Source organism: Euprymna scolopes, chromosome 15, assembly GCF_053919585.1.
Source record: "Euprymna scolopes isolate OS-2025 chromosome 15, ASM5391958v1, whole genome shotgun sequence".
Lineage (NCBI taxonomy): Eukaryota > Metazoa > Mollusca > Cephalopoda > Sepiida > Sepiolidae > Euprymna > Euprymna scolopes.
The window spans coordinates 98,700,750-98,716,125 of record NC_136496.1 but is presented as its reverse complement, the minus strand read 5'-3'; the positions used below and the strand labels follow the sequence as shown (position 1 = coordinate 98,716,125).

Genomic DNA, 15,376 nt, shown 5'->3' with positions numbered 1-15,376 from the left:
CATTCACAAGTAAATTTTTAGAAAAATTTATAAAGTTGAATTAATTTACTGGCTTTACAAACTCATTTTCAAACAATCTTAGCCAAGCTCTTTTTTGTAGTTTATATGAATTAAAGTTTTCAAATAAAATTAATTCTGAATAGTAGTTTCAAAAATATTTTTAATTGGATCCATAATTATGCCATCAATGAAAGATGACAGTCCTCTGTAAAAAATATTCACACTTGGTTGGGTGGTCGTTTTTGTTTTACGGCATGTCAACCCTTTTCAGGTTATTTAATGCCGAATCCAAAGATTCGGAAGAAAAATTTTTTAATAGAATATATTTGTTGTTTTCAAGTCGGTTTCTATTTAACCCATAGTGGACCACCTGAGAGCAATGGAAATTAAAAGGTGGCTCCACACTCCCCAAAGCCCACAAACTGGGGCCCTCATCACTGCATATAGTTTAAGGTCATATCCAGGACCTCCACACTTGGAGTTAATTTTTTTTAAAATCTAAGTTCCAAAGTAGATAACTCCAAACTCTTCACGTCCGTTATCAAGAAAAGAAAAAACAGAAAAAGTTGGATGGTTGACTATAGTCGAGGGTACAGGCAAGCTTCATATTCATTAGCTGCTAAACTAAGGTGTACAGGAGGAGAATATCACTTAATTTCCAGGATTACTCCACTTGCACTTGATCCTTCCTTAATAATGCCGAGTGTTAAGCAAGAGAGCATTAAGTACCATTTTCAAGTCCTCGGAAAAAGATTAAACTTTGTTGCTTTGAGAAAGCCATCTTATAGAAAAACTAGCAGGTCACCTGGCATTGCCCTGTTGTAAAATACGTTAAAATATATTTTAATTTATGCAGATTGTGTATTTATCATTAGAGTCAATTCTTTGTAGATTATTATATTGTACCTAATATATAGTAATGATTTCAAAAGAAAAATTAAAAAAAAAACTTTGGTGCCATCAGCTAGAATTGAAACCAGAACAGCCCTCTAGTCTAATTTTGAGCCACGTCCACACGAATATAAAAAAGTTAAATATTATTTAACCTATAAATCTATATTTCCACATACGTAGAAGAGCACTTATGCCTGCCAAGTGTCAATTTTAACTCTTTAGCAACTATTTTTACTGGTTAAAAACCAAGTCGAATTTGTTCTACAGATCCAAATTCCCTATATATCAAGTTTCAAGTCTGTAGACAAAAAGCTCAGAAGTTTGGTAGTGACATAGAGACAAAATTACTTTTTATATTAGGCGATCATAAACCATAATTTGGTACATCTTACAAATTAAATTTAGGATTCTTGAGTTAAAGAATATTGTTAAATATTCTTTACACTAATTGCATGGAATAACTCTTCCACATCAGTGTTGGTTGCATAGAAATTAATAGTAAATTTTTTACACATAAATTAGGCTTTTTTTTTGTAAATATAAAAAGACAAAAAAGTATCAAAATTAAGCATTGGAACTGGTATTCATTAAGATTAGATTGTTCAGGTTGAACCGGCTTCTTCCTTGACCTGTACTACATCTCAAATCATAACAGTCCAGGCATGTCGGTCCTGAATAAGATCGCAGGAGATAGCTAGCTAATGGGGATTTAACTATCGAAGGCCAACAAAACACCTATAAACCTAGGAGTTCAGCCAAGTCTTCTACGTCAAAGTTCCCACACTGACATGCTTGCACCATCCTGACAGAGAGGCAAGGAGGATTAGAATGTGAATTAGCTCTCCCTCTGGCGAGGGACTACACGTTTAAACTATTGAAGACTGTTGTAACAGGACAAATGGCAGAGACTTAAGATTGAGGTGTCAGCAGAAAACAGTTGGGATAATGTTCATTCCTTTCAGTTACATTTTGTTTTTTATGTGAAAGATAATTGCATCAAGGTTATCTGAAAAAATAAAAATTATGTATGCTAATATAATTTAAGACATTTCTTTAAAAGTTTTAAAATTACATTTTTTTTTTTTTTTTGATTGCTAAAGAGGTAAAAATTATAATTCTTTAAAAATCTAATATTTGTATCAAGATCAAATTCACCCTTCTTAGATTTATTTTATTTTTTTACTGTCTATTTGCCCCCACAAGGCGCAGTGCTACTTGGACACAAGGGGTTACTATTTAAGACCAATTTGACAGACAGTATGGAGGTAGTTGAGAAGCAAGATATCTGTTCATATTGAACTTCTGCATGTCAGTACAGTCAGGAAAGTAAAGATCACCCCGAGAGGAAATTCCAAAGTTTAGCAGTTCAAGGAAGAAACTATTAGAGTAGAAAGCTTTCTGGCATCTACGGATCTCTACAATGTACAGGTGGGTTTTTGCAGCTGGTCAGTTTAGTCGGGTATATTTTCATTGAGGGGTATGTGCCTTGAGTTCGGAGTATATTTTATTGAAACACTTAAAACAGCTATAGAAATTAAACGTTTCGGTGATGGGACAGAGGTTGGAGTTTGGTTGATAGTACGGGACCTATTAGATTGGATACTCATTTTTGAACCCTATCTAAAAGGGTGAGACAAGTAACAGATGCACCAGCCCAAATGTGGCAGCAATATTTCATACACGAGTGAATAGTGGCCTTGAAGATATAGGAGACTCAAGTATGAACAACTTTCTGGCGCAATAAGAGAACTCACCTTCCTTGCAGCAACTTTGGCAATGTCCACAATGTATTTGTTCCAATTTATGTTGCTTGTGAATATTAAGCCAAAGAGTTTGAGCAAAGAACTTTCAGGTAGTGTATTGTCAGTCATGGCAATCAGTGGTTGAGAAAGTTTCTTGCAATTGTTAAAGGAAAGTAGCTTAGTATTGGCACTATTAAATGCTACCATCCATTTATGCCTCCGTTCCACTACAGACATGAGATCTTCCAAGGTTTCTGCCATTTCTTGAGATATGTGTTCATTTGTTTTCCCTTCATGTTTGCTATAGAGCGGGATTTCCTCAGCAAATATACCCACCTCCGAGTCACTTTTATCCTTTATGAATATCAGGAATAAAGGTCCTAAGATTGAACACTGCGGCACACCTATATTTATGTTTTGATGTACAGGCATCGACTACCTGGATTTTTTTCTGGTCTAAGAAGGATTATATTAAGTATTTGTTCAATGATACAATAGGATTTAATTTTTATGAGAATGATCATTGTGCCAAACCCAAATGTATTTTCTTTATAAAATAAGATAACATGTTCAATTTACATAACTTTTGGTATACAATATTTTCTTTCCGTCATGAGTATACATATCAAAGATTTTTCTTTATTTCACGGGGAGGAAGGATTCTAGATAAATGCCAAAAATTGTTTTTGAATTTTTATTTTTTTTTAGATAAAAATTAATTTCTATTTAGACAATTCACACTATTCTCATATTGGTTATTTTCAAGGTTTTGACAGATTTTTTTTTTCTTTTCTTTTTTTGGAAAATAGTGTTAAGCATTGTCAACATAATGGTTGAAACATTCTGTCCACTAAAATAGAGTAAAGTTAGAAAAACCCCGGAAAGCTAAAATATATGAAGATATCGAAAATTGTGATGGATTGGATTTTGTTTTACAAACAACTGTTAGGTTATTTGGAAGAAGAAGAAAAAAAAAAAAAAAAAAAAGAAAGGTTTTCTTTATTACAATACTATTTTTGAAGTGGAATTTCTTGTATCATTCACAATGTGTAAGTGATTTTGTTTTTGTAAACAATTTTCATATTTTTTAGAATGTTTAAGATCATCTGGATCATACATTATAAATGTTATTAATAATCTTTACCTTCTTTAGGAGTAATTTGTGATACTCTTAAATATACATAAACAGTAGAATCTGGGGGTTCTTTTATAAAATTGGGGTGCAAAAGAAAATTTATTGTTGGTTTAGAGGCACAACTAAACCATAATACTTGATCCTTTCATTCAATTCAAACCAGAAATTAATTTGCATTCACAAGTTTAAAGAATTCAAAATCATTTTTTGAATTCCAAAATGCAAGGATAATAAAAGTTACATAAATAGCTCACTTTTTTTTTTCCTTCTAAGTATTGTAATACTTTGAAAGTTAAACTTTATCTAAAGTGAATAAAAATTAATTTGTACCTTTGAATCAACTTAGAAAACAAAAGTCTGGTATTGTGCCTTTAAACATTTATCACTGGATGTTTAAAAAAAAAAAAAAAAAAATCCTGTTAGAGTCATCTGACGAGGAGGAGTTTAATACATGAGTTTTCCTTTATAGAAGTTTTTTATGAGGATTACCATGTTAATATTAATAGCAAATAATTGGTTTGTTTTCTATTCACAGCAGTAGATTCTATTGTGCAAGTCAATTCAGCTACAACACGCCTCAGCTCTCATACTTAATTATCTATACATAAAAGCTAATTATTTGGACATTTTTCAATGTTTCTAGATCAGCCCCATGGTGCATATATTGGCTTGGTAAAATCCAGTAACTAGTTTAAGACATCAGCCGAAAGGCAATCACACAAAATGAAACTTGTGTTTCCAAAACGGAAAATGAAAGAATTGATTGATTTATTTAAATTGATACATTGTATTTTTTTGTAAATTGCATTTTTCAATTGCAGGCCGCCTGGCATCACCCAATCATAAAATATGCTTAAATGCAGGGTGTCCCAAAAAATTTGACGTGTTTTTAAATGCCAATATCTATGTAAATACCAATTTTTTAGAACACCCTAAAGAATATTTTAATTTATGCAGATCTCGTATTTATTATTATAATACAGCCTATAGATCTGTAAGATCTCTTATTACACAGCCTTTGTTGATATTGTACCCAATATATAGTAGTGATTTAAAAAGTAAAAAAAATAAAAATTTGACTTGGGTGTTATCAACTAGAATCAAAACAAAAACATTCCTCTCCAGCATTATTTGTTACCATCTAAGCTAAGTCTGTATGTATATAAAAACTTAGCATTGCTAAAAAGTATAAATATATATTTGTACATGTGTAAAAGTAACATTTAATAGACTTCTGCCTGCCAAGTTTCATTTTTATTTTTTTAATTTTCATCCCTTAGCAGCTATTTTTACTGGCCAAAAACCAAATCGAAGACAGTCCAACTTTCCCATTATCAAGTTTCAAATCTGTAGACCAAAAATTGAAAGTGGTTTGGTAGAAACTGTTCCACAGACAGACCTCATATATATATATATATACACACACACACACACGCACACTGTCTGACTGTAAAATACTCATTTTAATTCATGCAGATTCTGTATTTATTATTAGAGTCAATTCTCTACTTATATTGTACCCAGTATTTTCACACACACAGAAAAAAAAAATGCCAGCCTTAGTCATTAGTGCTTGAGCTATCATCAGATGGATAAGAAATAGCTAAAAATGAACCGAATAACATCTAAATGTATATTTTTGCATGCATACGAAAGCACTTCAAGTTTGCCTACGCGTGCCAAGTTTGATTCTTTTTATAATTTTGATCCCCCCCTTAGAAGCTATTTTTATAGGCCCAAAACCAAATCGAATTTGTTCCACAGGTCCAAATATTCTATATCTCACATTTTAAATCTGTAGACTAAAAATTGACAGGAGTTTGGTAGCGACCGTACCTCAGACAGACATGGTCACTTTTTATATATATTAGGCATTCCCAATTTCTTGTGTAAAATTGTGAAATTTCTATGCAGAATCAGTGACATCATTTTGTGTGCAAGTTTGATAGATGCTCAAAAGCATCAAAAATTAATAATGGAATTAACGTTTTCTTGCCATTGTTTATTGTAAACCAATATAAGCAGCCATGGAGGTTGAGCTATAAAAATACCGATTTTTTTTTTTTTTTTTTTTAAAAACCACTAGTAAGTTGTTTCTCGGTTAAAAAGACAAAGAAAATTTAAATCATTTATATGCAATATATGAAACACTATGAAAAATCGAGTTTTCTTTTTTTAGATTAAATTACAAGTTCAGAGTGCATTGATAGGGAAATTGTGAATACAGGTTTCGTTTTGCTCAGTTGTTTTTAAAACCCTACCAATAAAGTCAAACAAGAAATTAATTTAAGTTATTAATTTTATTTGATATGTAACTTCATATATTAAACAATATATAGGGACTGCCAAAAGTCACCACAGAATTACCCCTCCCTATAAATTAATATTATCAATATAACTTTTTTACCATTTAAAAGAAGGGTAAAATAAACCAGTAATAATTTTTAAAAATTTTTCATCGAACGAAAATAATGAAATTGCGAGACGAAAATCGTGTTTACATAATTGGCGCTTTAAAATAACGTTCCCATGTAGTAGACATTCCGAACGTGAAAACATACCCATATTTAATAAATCTAGCAAAATTCAACTAATGGTCAAATTTTCGTGAAATTTTCAATACTTATCCATTTTAGAATGAAATTACATAAAATGCAGTTTTCATAAAATATACGAGGGGAAATATCTTTTTAGTGCGTGTACCCACCCCATATTTATTTTTTCGAAATTCGAACAAAATATTTAAATCTATCGAAATTTCTATTTATTATGAAACAAGAGTTCAAATAAGTAAAGATTTTTTTTTTAAATTTAAATACACATATTGAACAAAAATTTACCTTGAAGTTGCAATTAAAAAATTTATATAAACTTGTTTTTTTTTAAAAATAGCATTTTTTTCGAATTAATATATACCATAATCAATTTAATTGCCAAGAAAAAAACTTCGTATACAATTTTTAAACGATTAAAATTCCATTATTTCAAAATGTTCTGTTACATAAATTTTTGTGTTTAATTTTTTTTTTAAATATTAAGTTTTCATATAAACATGACTCTTGTCAGCTATTTTATCGCCAGATCAAAACCAATTTGAAAATATTGCACAATATTAAGCATTTTGTAGCCCCCCCCCCTTCATATTTTGTTTGTCTCTTTTTACCAAACAAAATATGGAAGCCCGTAGGTAACCAAAAGAACATTCAGTAAAACCGTATTTTAGGCACCGCCAAAACTTTGGGGCAGGTCAGTACTTTTTGACGGACCGTCTTTTTAAAAATCTACCAAAAATCAGGTAATTATCCGATCAATACGAAATTTTCAGCGATTATTAAGAGAAGAATAAACTTTATAACAGTGTACTTATTTTTCATAAACGATATTTATATATATATATTTTTTTGCTTAACCCCCCCCCCTGTTTTGAAGTGGGAACAAATATGCTTAAAATAATCATCTGAAACTGAACACAACATATTGTGTTGTTGTAAGGGGCAGAATTATAGATTAAAAAAAAAAAAAAAAAATTGTTTGCATACCTTATTTTGACGTCTGAATACCAGAACTTCGATTGTGTTTAATTATCCTACTTTTGAGTTTTGAAGTGTGAAATTCGGTGAATATGTTAAGTAAAATAATTAATTTAAGTTAAGCAAAACAAAATTTTTTTTTAATATTTATACGAAAAAAGCCATTTTAAAATCTTTGATAAATAAATTAACAATTTTTTTTTAGCGAGCCGAATAATGCATGACCATTATTAAACAGGGCATGCTTTGAAGAATCGATACTAAAAAAAAAAAAAAAAAAAAAAAAAAAAAAAAAAAAAAAAAAAATTCGATAAATATTGTGCCCTTTGTGTTAAAAATAGCATCATTTTTTTTCGATCCCGTTTGAAAACGTTTGCCGCCTTTCGACTATGGTGGACCAAACGCGCTGAAATAATTTTTTTTATTCTGCTTTAAATCCCCCCCCCCCCATTTTGGGGAGCCTGGCCCCCACACACACATACACATTAAAAACCAAACTCATACAAATGGTCACCCATCTGGTACTAGCCAGCCTCAGCTTAATAATACATTGAAATTTTCGTCACTAAAAAATAAGTTTTTTTGGCCTGTTTAGTCTTCCATAGTTTGCTTCTTATCAAACGCAAACGTAAACAGTGTCGATCTAGACTCTAGATCGATGCGAAATAACTAGTTACCTATATGAATAAGTGGAATTATTTGAAATCCAGGTACTTATAATATTTTTGCATATTCTCTTAGAAAATCATCCTAAATCTTAGTTAGACAATAAATAAATAAATTCAAAAACCCTTTTTTTATTAAATATTTATGTACGTTTTTTGTGCAAGACAAAAAATGTCAGTTGTTAACTTTTTGGGAAAATTTAACGTTTAAAATTTAATTAAAAATAGTAGAAATTTTTTTACATTATTCTGTTTTCTATATGATAAAATTCAGGGTTTTATCTTTCTGGAAAAAAAAAAGTTACTCAGAAATAATGGATTTTAATAAATGTAATTTCGTTTTAAAAAACAACTTGATTTTGCGGCCATTTTTGGCGGTGCCTACCGTATTTCATATACAAATATTTATAATATTATTAATCATTAAACTGTGTAAATCTTAAAACCTAACAAAATTATAACATTAATTATTAATTGCAGTTTGAAGATAAACAAGGTTTTAAAAAATTATTAAGTCGCTTGTTTTTCCATAGTTCGTATAGTACACACAAATCTGACGTCACAGAAACATGCGGTCCAATCTTCACAATAGTTTAGCAGTCCCTAATGATGTATGCAGCTTCATTTATTAAATGATTGGTTGAAGTAGAAAACAATTTTGTCCACATCTATATTAAGACAACATCACATGTGTTTTACTTACTAAGATTTGTTATCGTCCCTTTTACTTAGCCAAATCAGTATGCTATCCAATATTGTCGAGACTTTAAAAAATAAACCGATTAACGCCCACCTTCTGACTTAGACTTATGGCTCTACTAAACCCATTAATTTTTTTAAAAAGTTATCTTTTAAGCCCGAAATTTCCTTGCGTTTTTTTTTGAGTCACTCATTTTTTTCACCTCTTGTTAACTATATTGCACAATCGCCAATAAGCCTAGCAACAAGCTTAAAAAAAAAAAAAAAAAAAAAATTAAAAGCCAGCATAATGCATTTCGATTACTTTGTAAAAGCAAGCTCGTCATTTTAAGCTTTTTGTTATTAACCGGGAGAAAAAAAAAATTACTTTGCGATTCTTCAAAAGTATTTAAATTGTTGAACACTCAATTCTTGTTTTAAAATTAGCAAATCCTGATTTTTTTTTTCAAAATTCGTTGTAGTTCACGTCACATGTGTTTTTCGCCTCTACGTGAATTAAACATTTTTCACAAAGAAGCGAGAAATACAGACATAGTAACAATTTTATTGCTAAAGAGTTACATCTTTAACATGTCAAAATTATACACGGTTATTTTTAAAAGTGTCATTTCTCAATCTAGAAGAAAAAAAAAAAAAAAAAAAAAAGGTAGACATGATTTTTTTTTTTTTTAAAAGTAGCTTAGTAGTTGTATAAAATTAGCATTAGTCTTTAAAGAAATCGACACCAGTAACAAGATTGTTTAAACAACAAAATAATGCTAGTTTTACGATATTTATATTGACCGGGGGAGGGGGGGGGGTAGAACGGACACAAAATAAATGGGGTTACTTGTTTATAAAACAAAACCTATTGTAAAATGATCCCTCATTTTTACAAGCATGTGGCCCGCAATGTTCGAATTGCAGATAAAAGATTCGAAAATACAACTTAATATGCAGATTTTTTTTTTTCTGGTAGAACCGCAATGGACTCCAAATGATTGAATTTTTGCACGCACGATTATTATATTTAGAGGACGATTTACCCGGTTGGTAAATTTTATCATACCCCCCCCCCCCGTGAACGGAAATAAAAACATTTTTCGTGTGAACGTGTCAATGCCATATATATATATATATATGTGTGTGTGTGTGTGTGTGTGTGTGTGTGTGTGTGTGTGTGTGTGACTGAATGACAGTGTGCATGTAACTTTACTAGATAAATATAAACGTAAAATGATCACCCAGTTCTTGACTGCATAACTTAGGACAGAAAAGGTAAAAAAAAAAAAAAAAAAAAGTTATCTGATTATATACTACTACATTGTTAAGCAAAGTACTGGGTGATGATTTTACGTTAAATATATAAAAAGGTACCGGGCTTTTTTTTTCTTTTTTTTTTTTTTTAGATAGAATTTGCATAGATACGGGCAATAAATGATGGAAATTGGGGGGGGGGGTTGAAAATCGGTTTATCATAAATTTTTTGTAGGTTTCCGATTACTTGTTGATTGTATTTGAAAAATACAAGCCTAAAATTAATTTCAAAAATAAAAATTATAATCAAAGCTGTTCTCACGGTGACATTCGGAAACTGACAAGTTCAGCTAAATTTTGAAGTTTTAAATAAATTCATTGTAAAAATCCCTTGAAAAATAAGTATTAGTTTTCTGGGTCTATTTCAAAGATAATTAGTAAAGTTCTAAGTGGTGCTTATGCATTTTTAGTACCGCGCTATTTTTAAAAAAAATGGGTTTCAAGTTAAATTCACGTTTCACAATATTTTTTTAATTTATTTATTTTTTAAAATTAGGTGAAAGCACGAAACAGTTAAACAGTAAACACCCTCCCCAGATTAATAACTTTCAAAATAACGTTACTATTTTAGCAAGGTACCAAAAATGCACAAGTACCGCCCCAAGATATTAAATTAAATAAAAAACACCTTCGCACAAACAAAAACAAAACGAAGTAGTCTATCCCATCGTCAACGAAGCCCAAAATGTCAGAAAGTCAAAAGGCTGTCAAGTAGAGCATGCTAGTTTTCTCCTCCCCTCCAGCCGTGCATACATCTCTACATTCCTATTGTGAACGTTTGTATAATCTTTTTAATTTAATTAGCTTTAAGCAAAGAAAGGATTAGAATCTTGCATATAAAAATTACACGAAATATGCAATCTAAAAAAAGTAGAAATATTTTTTTTTGCAATTATATTTTTTTTGTGTGAAAATATTAAATAAACAATGCTTAATTCAATAATATAATACCGGTAGTTTGAGAAATTAAAGTTATATCAAATTCCTTAATACGGACTTTAGGGGTTTTATTCGTAATGTTTCGGAATTTTTTTTTTTTTTTTTTTTTTATTGTTACAATCTATGTTTTATTTTCATAAAAATTCATTTTTTTTTTTTACTACTGAAAACAATAACTTTAGTAAAGGTATTTTTTGTTTAAACAAAATACATTTCACTAAGATTCAAATAAAAATAACGGGTTCCATGATCATTTCATAAATACTGAAAATTTCATTAAAATTGGTTAATTTCTTGATTTTTTGGTGAATTTTTAAGTAAAGGGAGGGGTCAATATGTTTATACATTTTAAGCATCGACTATTCATTTTGCACGTATCTAAATTGTTAAATTCAATTTGGTAAAGGTGTAGCAACTGTAGCATCGTTGTTCCACCCTCAAAAAATCCTTTAAAATTATTACTTGTGGGTTTTCGAGGGTGCTGAAAACGAAAAATAACGTTTAAAATTCCAGGAAACAAGTATGTATATCCAAGATATGAAGAAATTATAGGGGTTTGTTTTACTGTACACAGATTCGAAAAAGATGTCACAAAACATATAACAAATAAATGTTATCAAAAGTTACTTTTCTACCTAATTGGATATGTTTTAGTGTTTATATTTAATGTAACGTTTATTCAGCTCGAAAAACATACAGTGTTTACCGATGTATTAAAAAATTCAAAATGGCGGCCGACTCTCTCGGAGACGGTAAGTTTGGGAAAAGATGTTATAAATAAAAAACCAGTAAAAATACTGTTAAAAACCCACCGAATATATGTCAGCCTATGCCACGGTAACATATATTGAGCGAGTTTCTAACAGTATTTTGTCTGTTTTTTATTTATAACTCATTTTAACAAACTTACCGCCTTAAAGAGAGAGTCAGTCGGCTGCCATTTAAAATTTTCCAATACATCGGTAAACACTATGTTTTTCGAGCTGAATAAACATGTTACATTAAATAAACACTAAAAACATATCCAGTTAGGTAGAAAAGTAACTTATCTTGCCTTTGATAACATTTATTTGTTATATATTTGTTTTGTGTCAACTTTTTCGAATCTATGTGTACAGTAAAACAAACCCCAAAACCTACCTTAAAACTTGTTGGGTAAATTTTTACGTGCCCTAGCGTATTTTAAACACCCCAAACCTCCCCATGTTAAGAATGGCTTTCGGAATAAACACCCCAACCTCGAAAGCCGTTCTTAACATGGGGTGTTTATAACTACGCTGGGGCAAGTTGTTAAAATAAAAATTGTTTTTCGGGTATGCTGAAAACGAATACAGCATTTAAATTTTCCGTAAAGTAGTTTTCTGGATATTAAGTAATGTAATTCTTTGTTATAAGTGGTGATTGTGGTGGCCATTGTTGTACGCGCAAGCGCACGCATTTCAGCACACCCGAAAACCCATAAGTTTTTAAAGGTACATTTTGGTGGTCTACCAGGCCACAATTACTCATTTTACGTTAGTGTTAATTTTACGTAGAACTCGCCCCCCACCCACCCAAACGAAAAAGATGGCCATAAAGTAGGTGCTCATTTTATGTTAAAAATATATATATATAAAAAAAAGTGACCTCAACAGTCAACACTTTTGGAAACTGTTTCCTTGAATTTTAAACATTTTCGTTTTCAGTACATCCGAAAACCTTTAGTGGTAATTTTAAAATCATTTTTTGAGGGTGGAAAGGCAGTAGTGCTGCTACTGCTGAAGTGCTGAGTGTTGCACTGCACTTTTTAATTAATTACAGTATCTTCTGTTTATTAAATTATTAGGTGAAAGTACAAAGCCTTCCTCCCTATGTTAAGAGTGCGTTTCTAAATGTTATTTTAGCACAGTCCATAAATTGCAGAATTACCCCCCCCCCTTTTTAACACTAACCCATCCTAACTAACATTTACATTTTTTCAAAAATATAATTTTCCAAGTACTTGTAGAAAATATTTTTATTCTGTTAACAGCGTGGGGGTAAAAGTTTTGGCATGCCAACGTTTTATGGGCACCGACTTTATAGCCGGTGTAAATGAAATCTAATTTCAGTGTTAAAATTGTAGCAGAAGCATCATGAAGTCAGAGTCCAGTAGTGAATTGCCATCCCTCAAATAAAAAATAAAACTTTTTAGTACTTATGCACTTTTGTTACCGTGTTTAAACAACATTTTTAATATGGGTGTTTTCTAACTATTCTCTTTCACTTAATTTAATTATAAGTTATCGTAAAACTTGAATTTACCTTGAAAATACTATTTAAACAAAAATAGCGCGGTAACAAAAGTGCAAAATTTTTTTTCAATAGTTCTCTGAAAAGGTACTGGATAATTTGCATTTTTAACGTGGGGTGCGTGCGAAATTCACTTCACTGTAAACCTTTTTGTATTTATGCGTGCACTCCTGTTACCTTGCTGAAATAATAACGTTTAGAAAACCATTCTTAAAATAGAGGGAGTTTTGTAACCCTTCTGTATTTTCGCCTAACAATTTAATAAAAGATATCGTAAAATCGAGGAATGGAGGGTGTCTCAATTGGGATTATACCTTAGTTTTTGTAATTATAAAACAATTCTGTTGAACTTTTCAGCTTCAAAATAGCTGCCACAACGTTCTTAAACCAAGTTAATTCTAGTTTTATAACAAGCTGATTCAATTGAACTAAATTGTTAGCAGTTATGGGTTTTATTTATTTTGTTTTTTAATGTAAATTTAAATGACAAACTAATTTTCGTACTGACAAACGATTAGTTCAATTGCAGAAAAGACTTGAAAAATATCACCCATTTCGCCTGTTTTTCGCATAATTTTATAGCATTATTTAATATTTAATTAGATTTTTATATTCTTAAATCAAACCTTTTTAAGAGTTGGTTTCAATGTTTTAATCGCTGGTGGCCATTTGTTTTTGTATTTTCTTAAAAATGAAATAAATATTATTAAAACACAAAATTTTATTGACTATCAGAACAGGCGAATCGAAATTCGCAGCAAACTGCCAGATAAACAATTCGCATTATACTTATTTATTGTAAACCTGTAATTTTCTGTAAAATAAATAAATAAAACATCTTCTAGAACGAGAAAAAGCTATATAACGGAATTTACCCAACGAAACGAATGCTAAAATAAAGACATAACTAGTCGATAAATAAGTCAATCCAAAATTTAAAGGAAATGGTTGCCAACTAAAAAAATTTCAATTCCAATTTATAAAGTTAAAAAGGTAAATTGCAATTGTATTTAATAATAATAATAATAATATTAAAGACAAAAACAATTTGATCTAACAATGTGGGCGAAAGCGAAAACAAAACCAAGTCGAACCAGTTGACATCTTTAAAGAGTTGCTATTCTACAATTGATTTGAAATCATCTTTTTATAAAAGTTTTTCGTTTAAATTTGTTTTCTGAATTTTGTAGAAAATGTATATATTTTTCAAAGCTATAGAAAAATAATAATAACAATAATAAAAAGTAGAGAGAAAGAGGGGGGGGGAGAAAAATGCCGGTCTTCTCTCACCTTCTCCAGAAGATTTGCAATATGATACGATACGCTAGCCATTTTTTCGATAACCGAGGAGGGCTCTTCTTAGATCTTTCTCTCTCTATTTTTAAGGCTTTCTTCCAAACACACAGTCGATATAAAGTTTTAAGGATGCATCAAAGGATTTTGTTGGCGAATGGAACAAAGCATGAATACTGGAAAGAGATAAAAATAATCCCGCTAATGTTGAAATGCGCACAACAGAGCATGCGCACAAAATTACTTCCGGTCTAATGAAGCGCCTTATCCTTCGATTCGATTAAGAAATGAAATAATAAAAGTTAACACACGATTTATTTTTAAAATTACTATTTTTTTTTTCACTTTTTTATCATTATTTATTATTTTGATTATATTAGTAAAAACTAACTCACAACGATTGCTTCTTACTTACACGATTTTTCATTTTATATATGTAAACAAAAAATTCACAAATGATATTATCACAATTATCGACTACCGAGCGTGTTCTATTCTTTTACGAAGATTTATGCATCCAACAATGCCTCTTATAACACACACATGCGCGTTCTCACGTAGACCAACACGCACAACTGTGGTCATTGCTTATTTGCTTGTATCCGTGCTCAGTAGATGACGTCACTGATCGGGAATGAAATAAACACAGTGCGATTAAAAGATACTTGGAAAAGCGAATGATGTAAATAATTAAATTAAAGGGGTAAGATGGGCTAGAGAGAAGAAGAAATATGGAGAGAGAGAGAGAGAGAGAGAGAGAGAGAGAGAGAGAGAGAGAGAGAGAGAGAGAATGGAGATATAATAAATATTGATCCAATGGGCTACAAACTAATCTTTTCAGAATTTATTAAAAAAAAAAAAAAAAAAAAAAAAAATGGCAATATATTATTTAAAATCCAAATGATCAGCAAA

At 30.5% G+C, this 15,376-nt stretch overlaps 1 protein-coding gene across 2 annotated transcripts in view; it reads right to left on the bottom strand.

Moving 5' to 3' along the window:
- Window positions 1-14,712, bottom strand: part of LOC145294026 (cullin-associated NEDD8-dissociated protein 1-like) — a 172,911-nt gene extending 158,199 nt beyond the window's left edge. For both annotated transcript variants that reach the window (XR_013869806.1, XM_080140993.1), the window contains exon 1: window positions 14,462-14,712. Coding sequence is in view for 1 of the 2 variants with exons in the window: in XM_080140993.1 (XP_079997119.1) it covers window positions 14,462-14,503 (42 nt within the window). In the remaining variant the exon portion in view is untranslated. The remainder of the gene's footprint in view (window positions 1-14,461) is intronic.
- Between the last annotated feature and the right edge of the window lie 664 nt (window positions 14,713-15,376).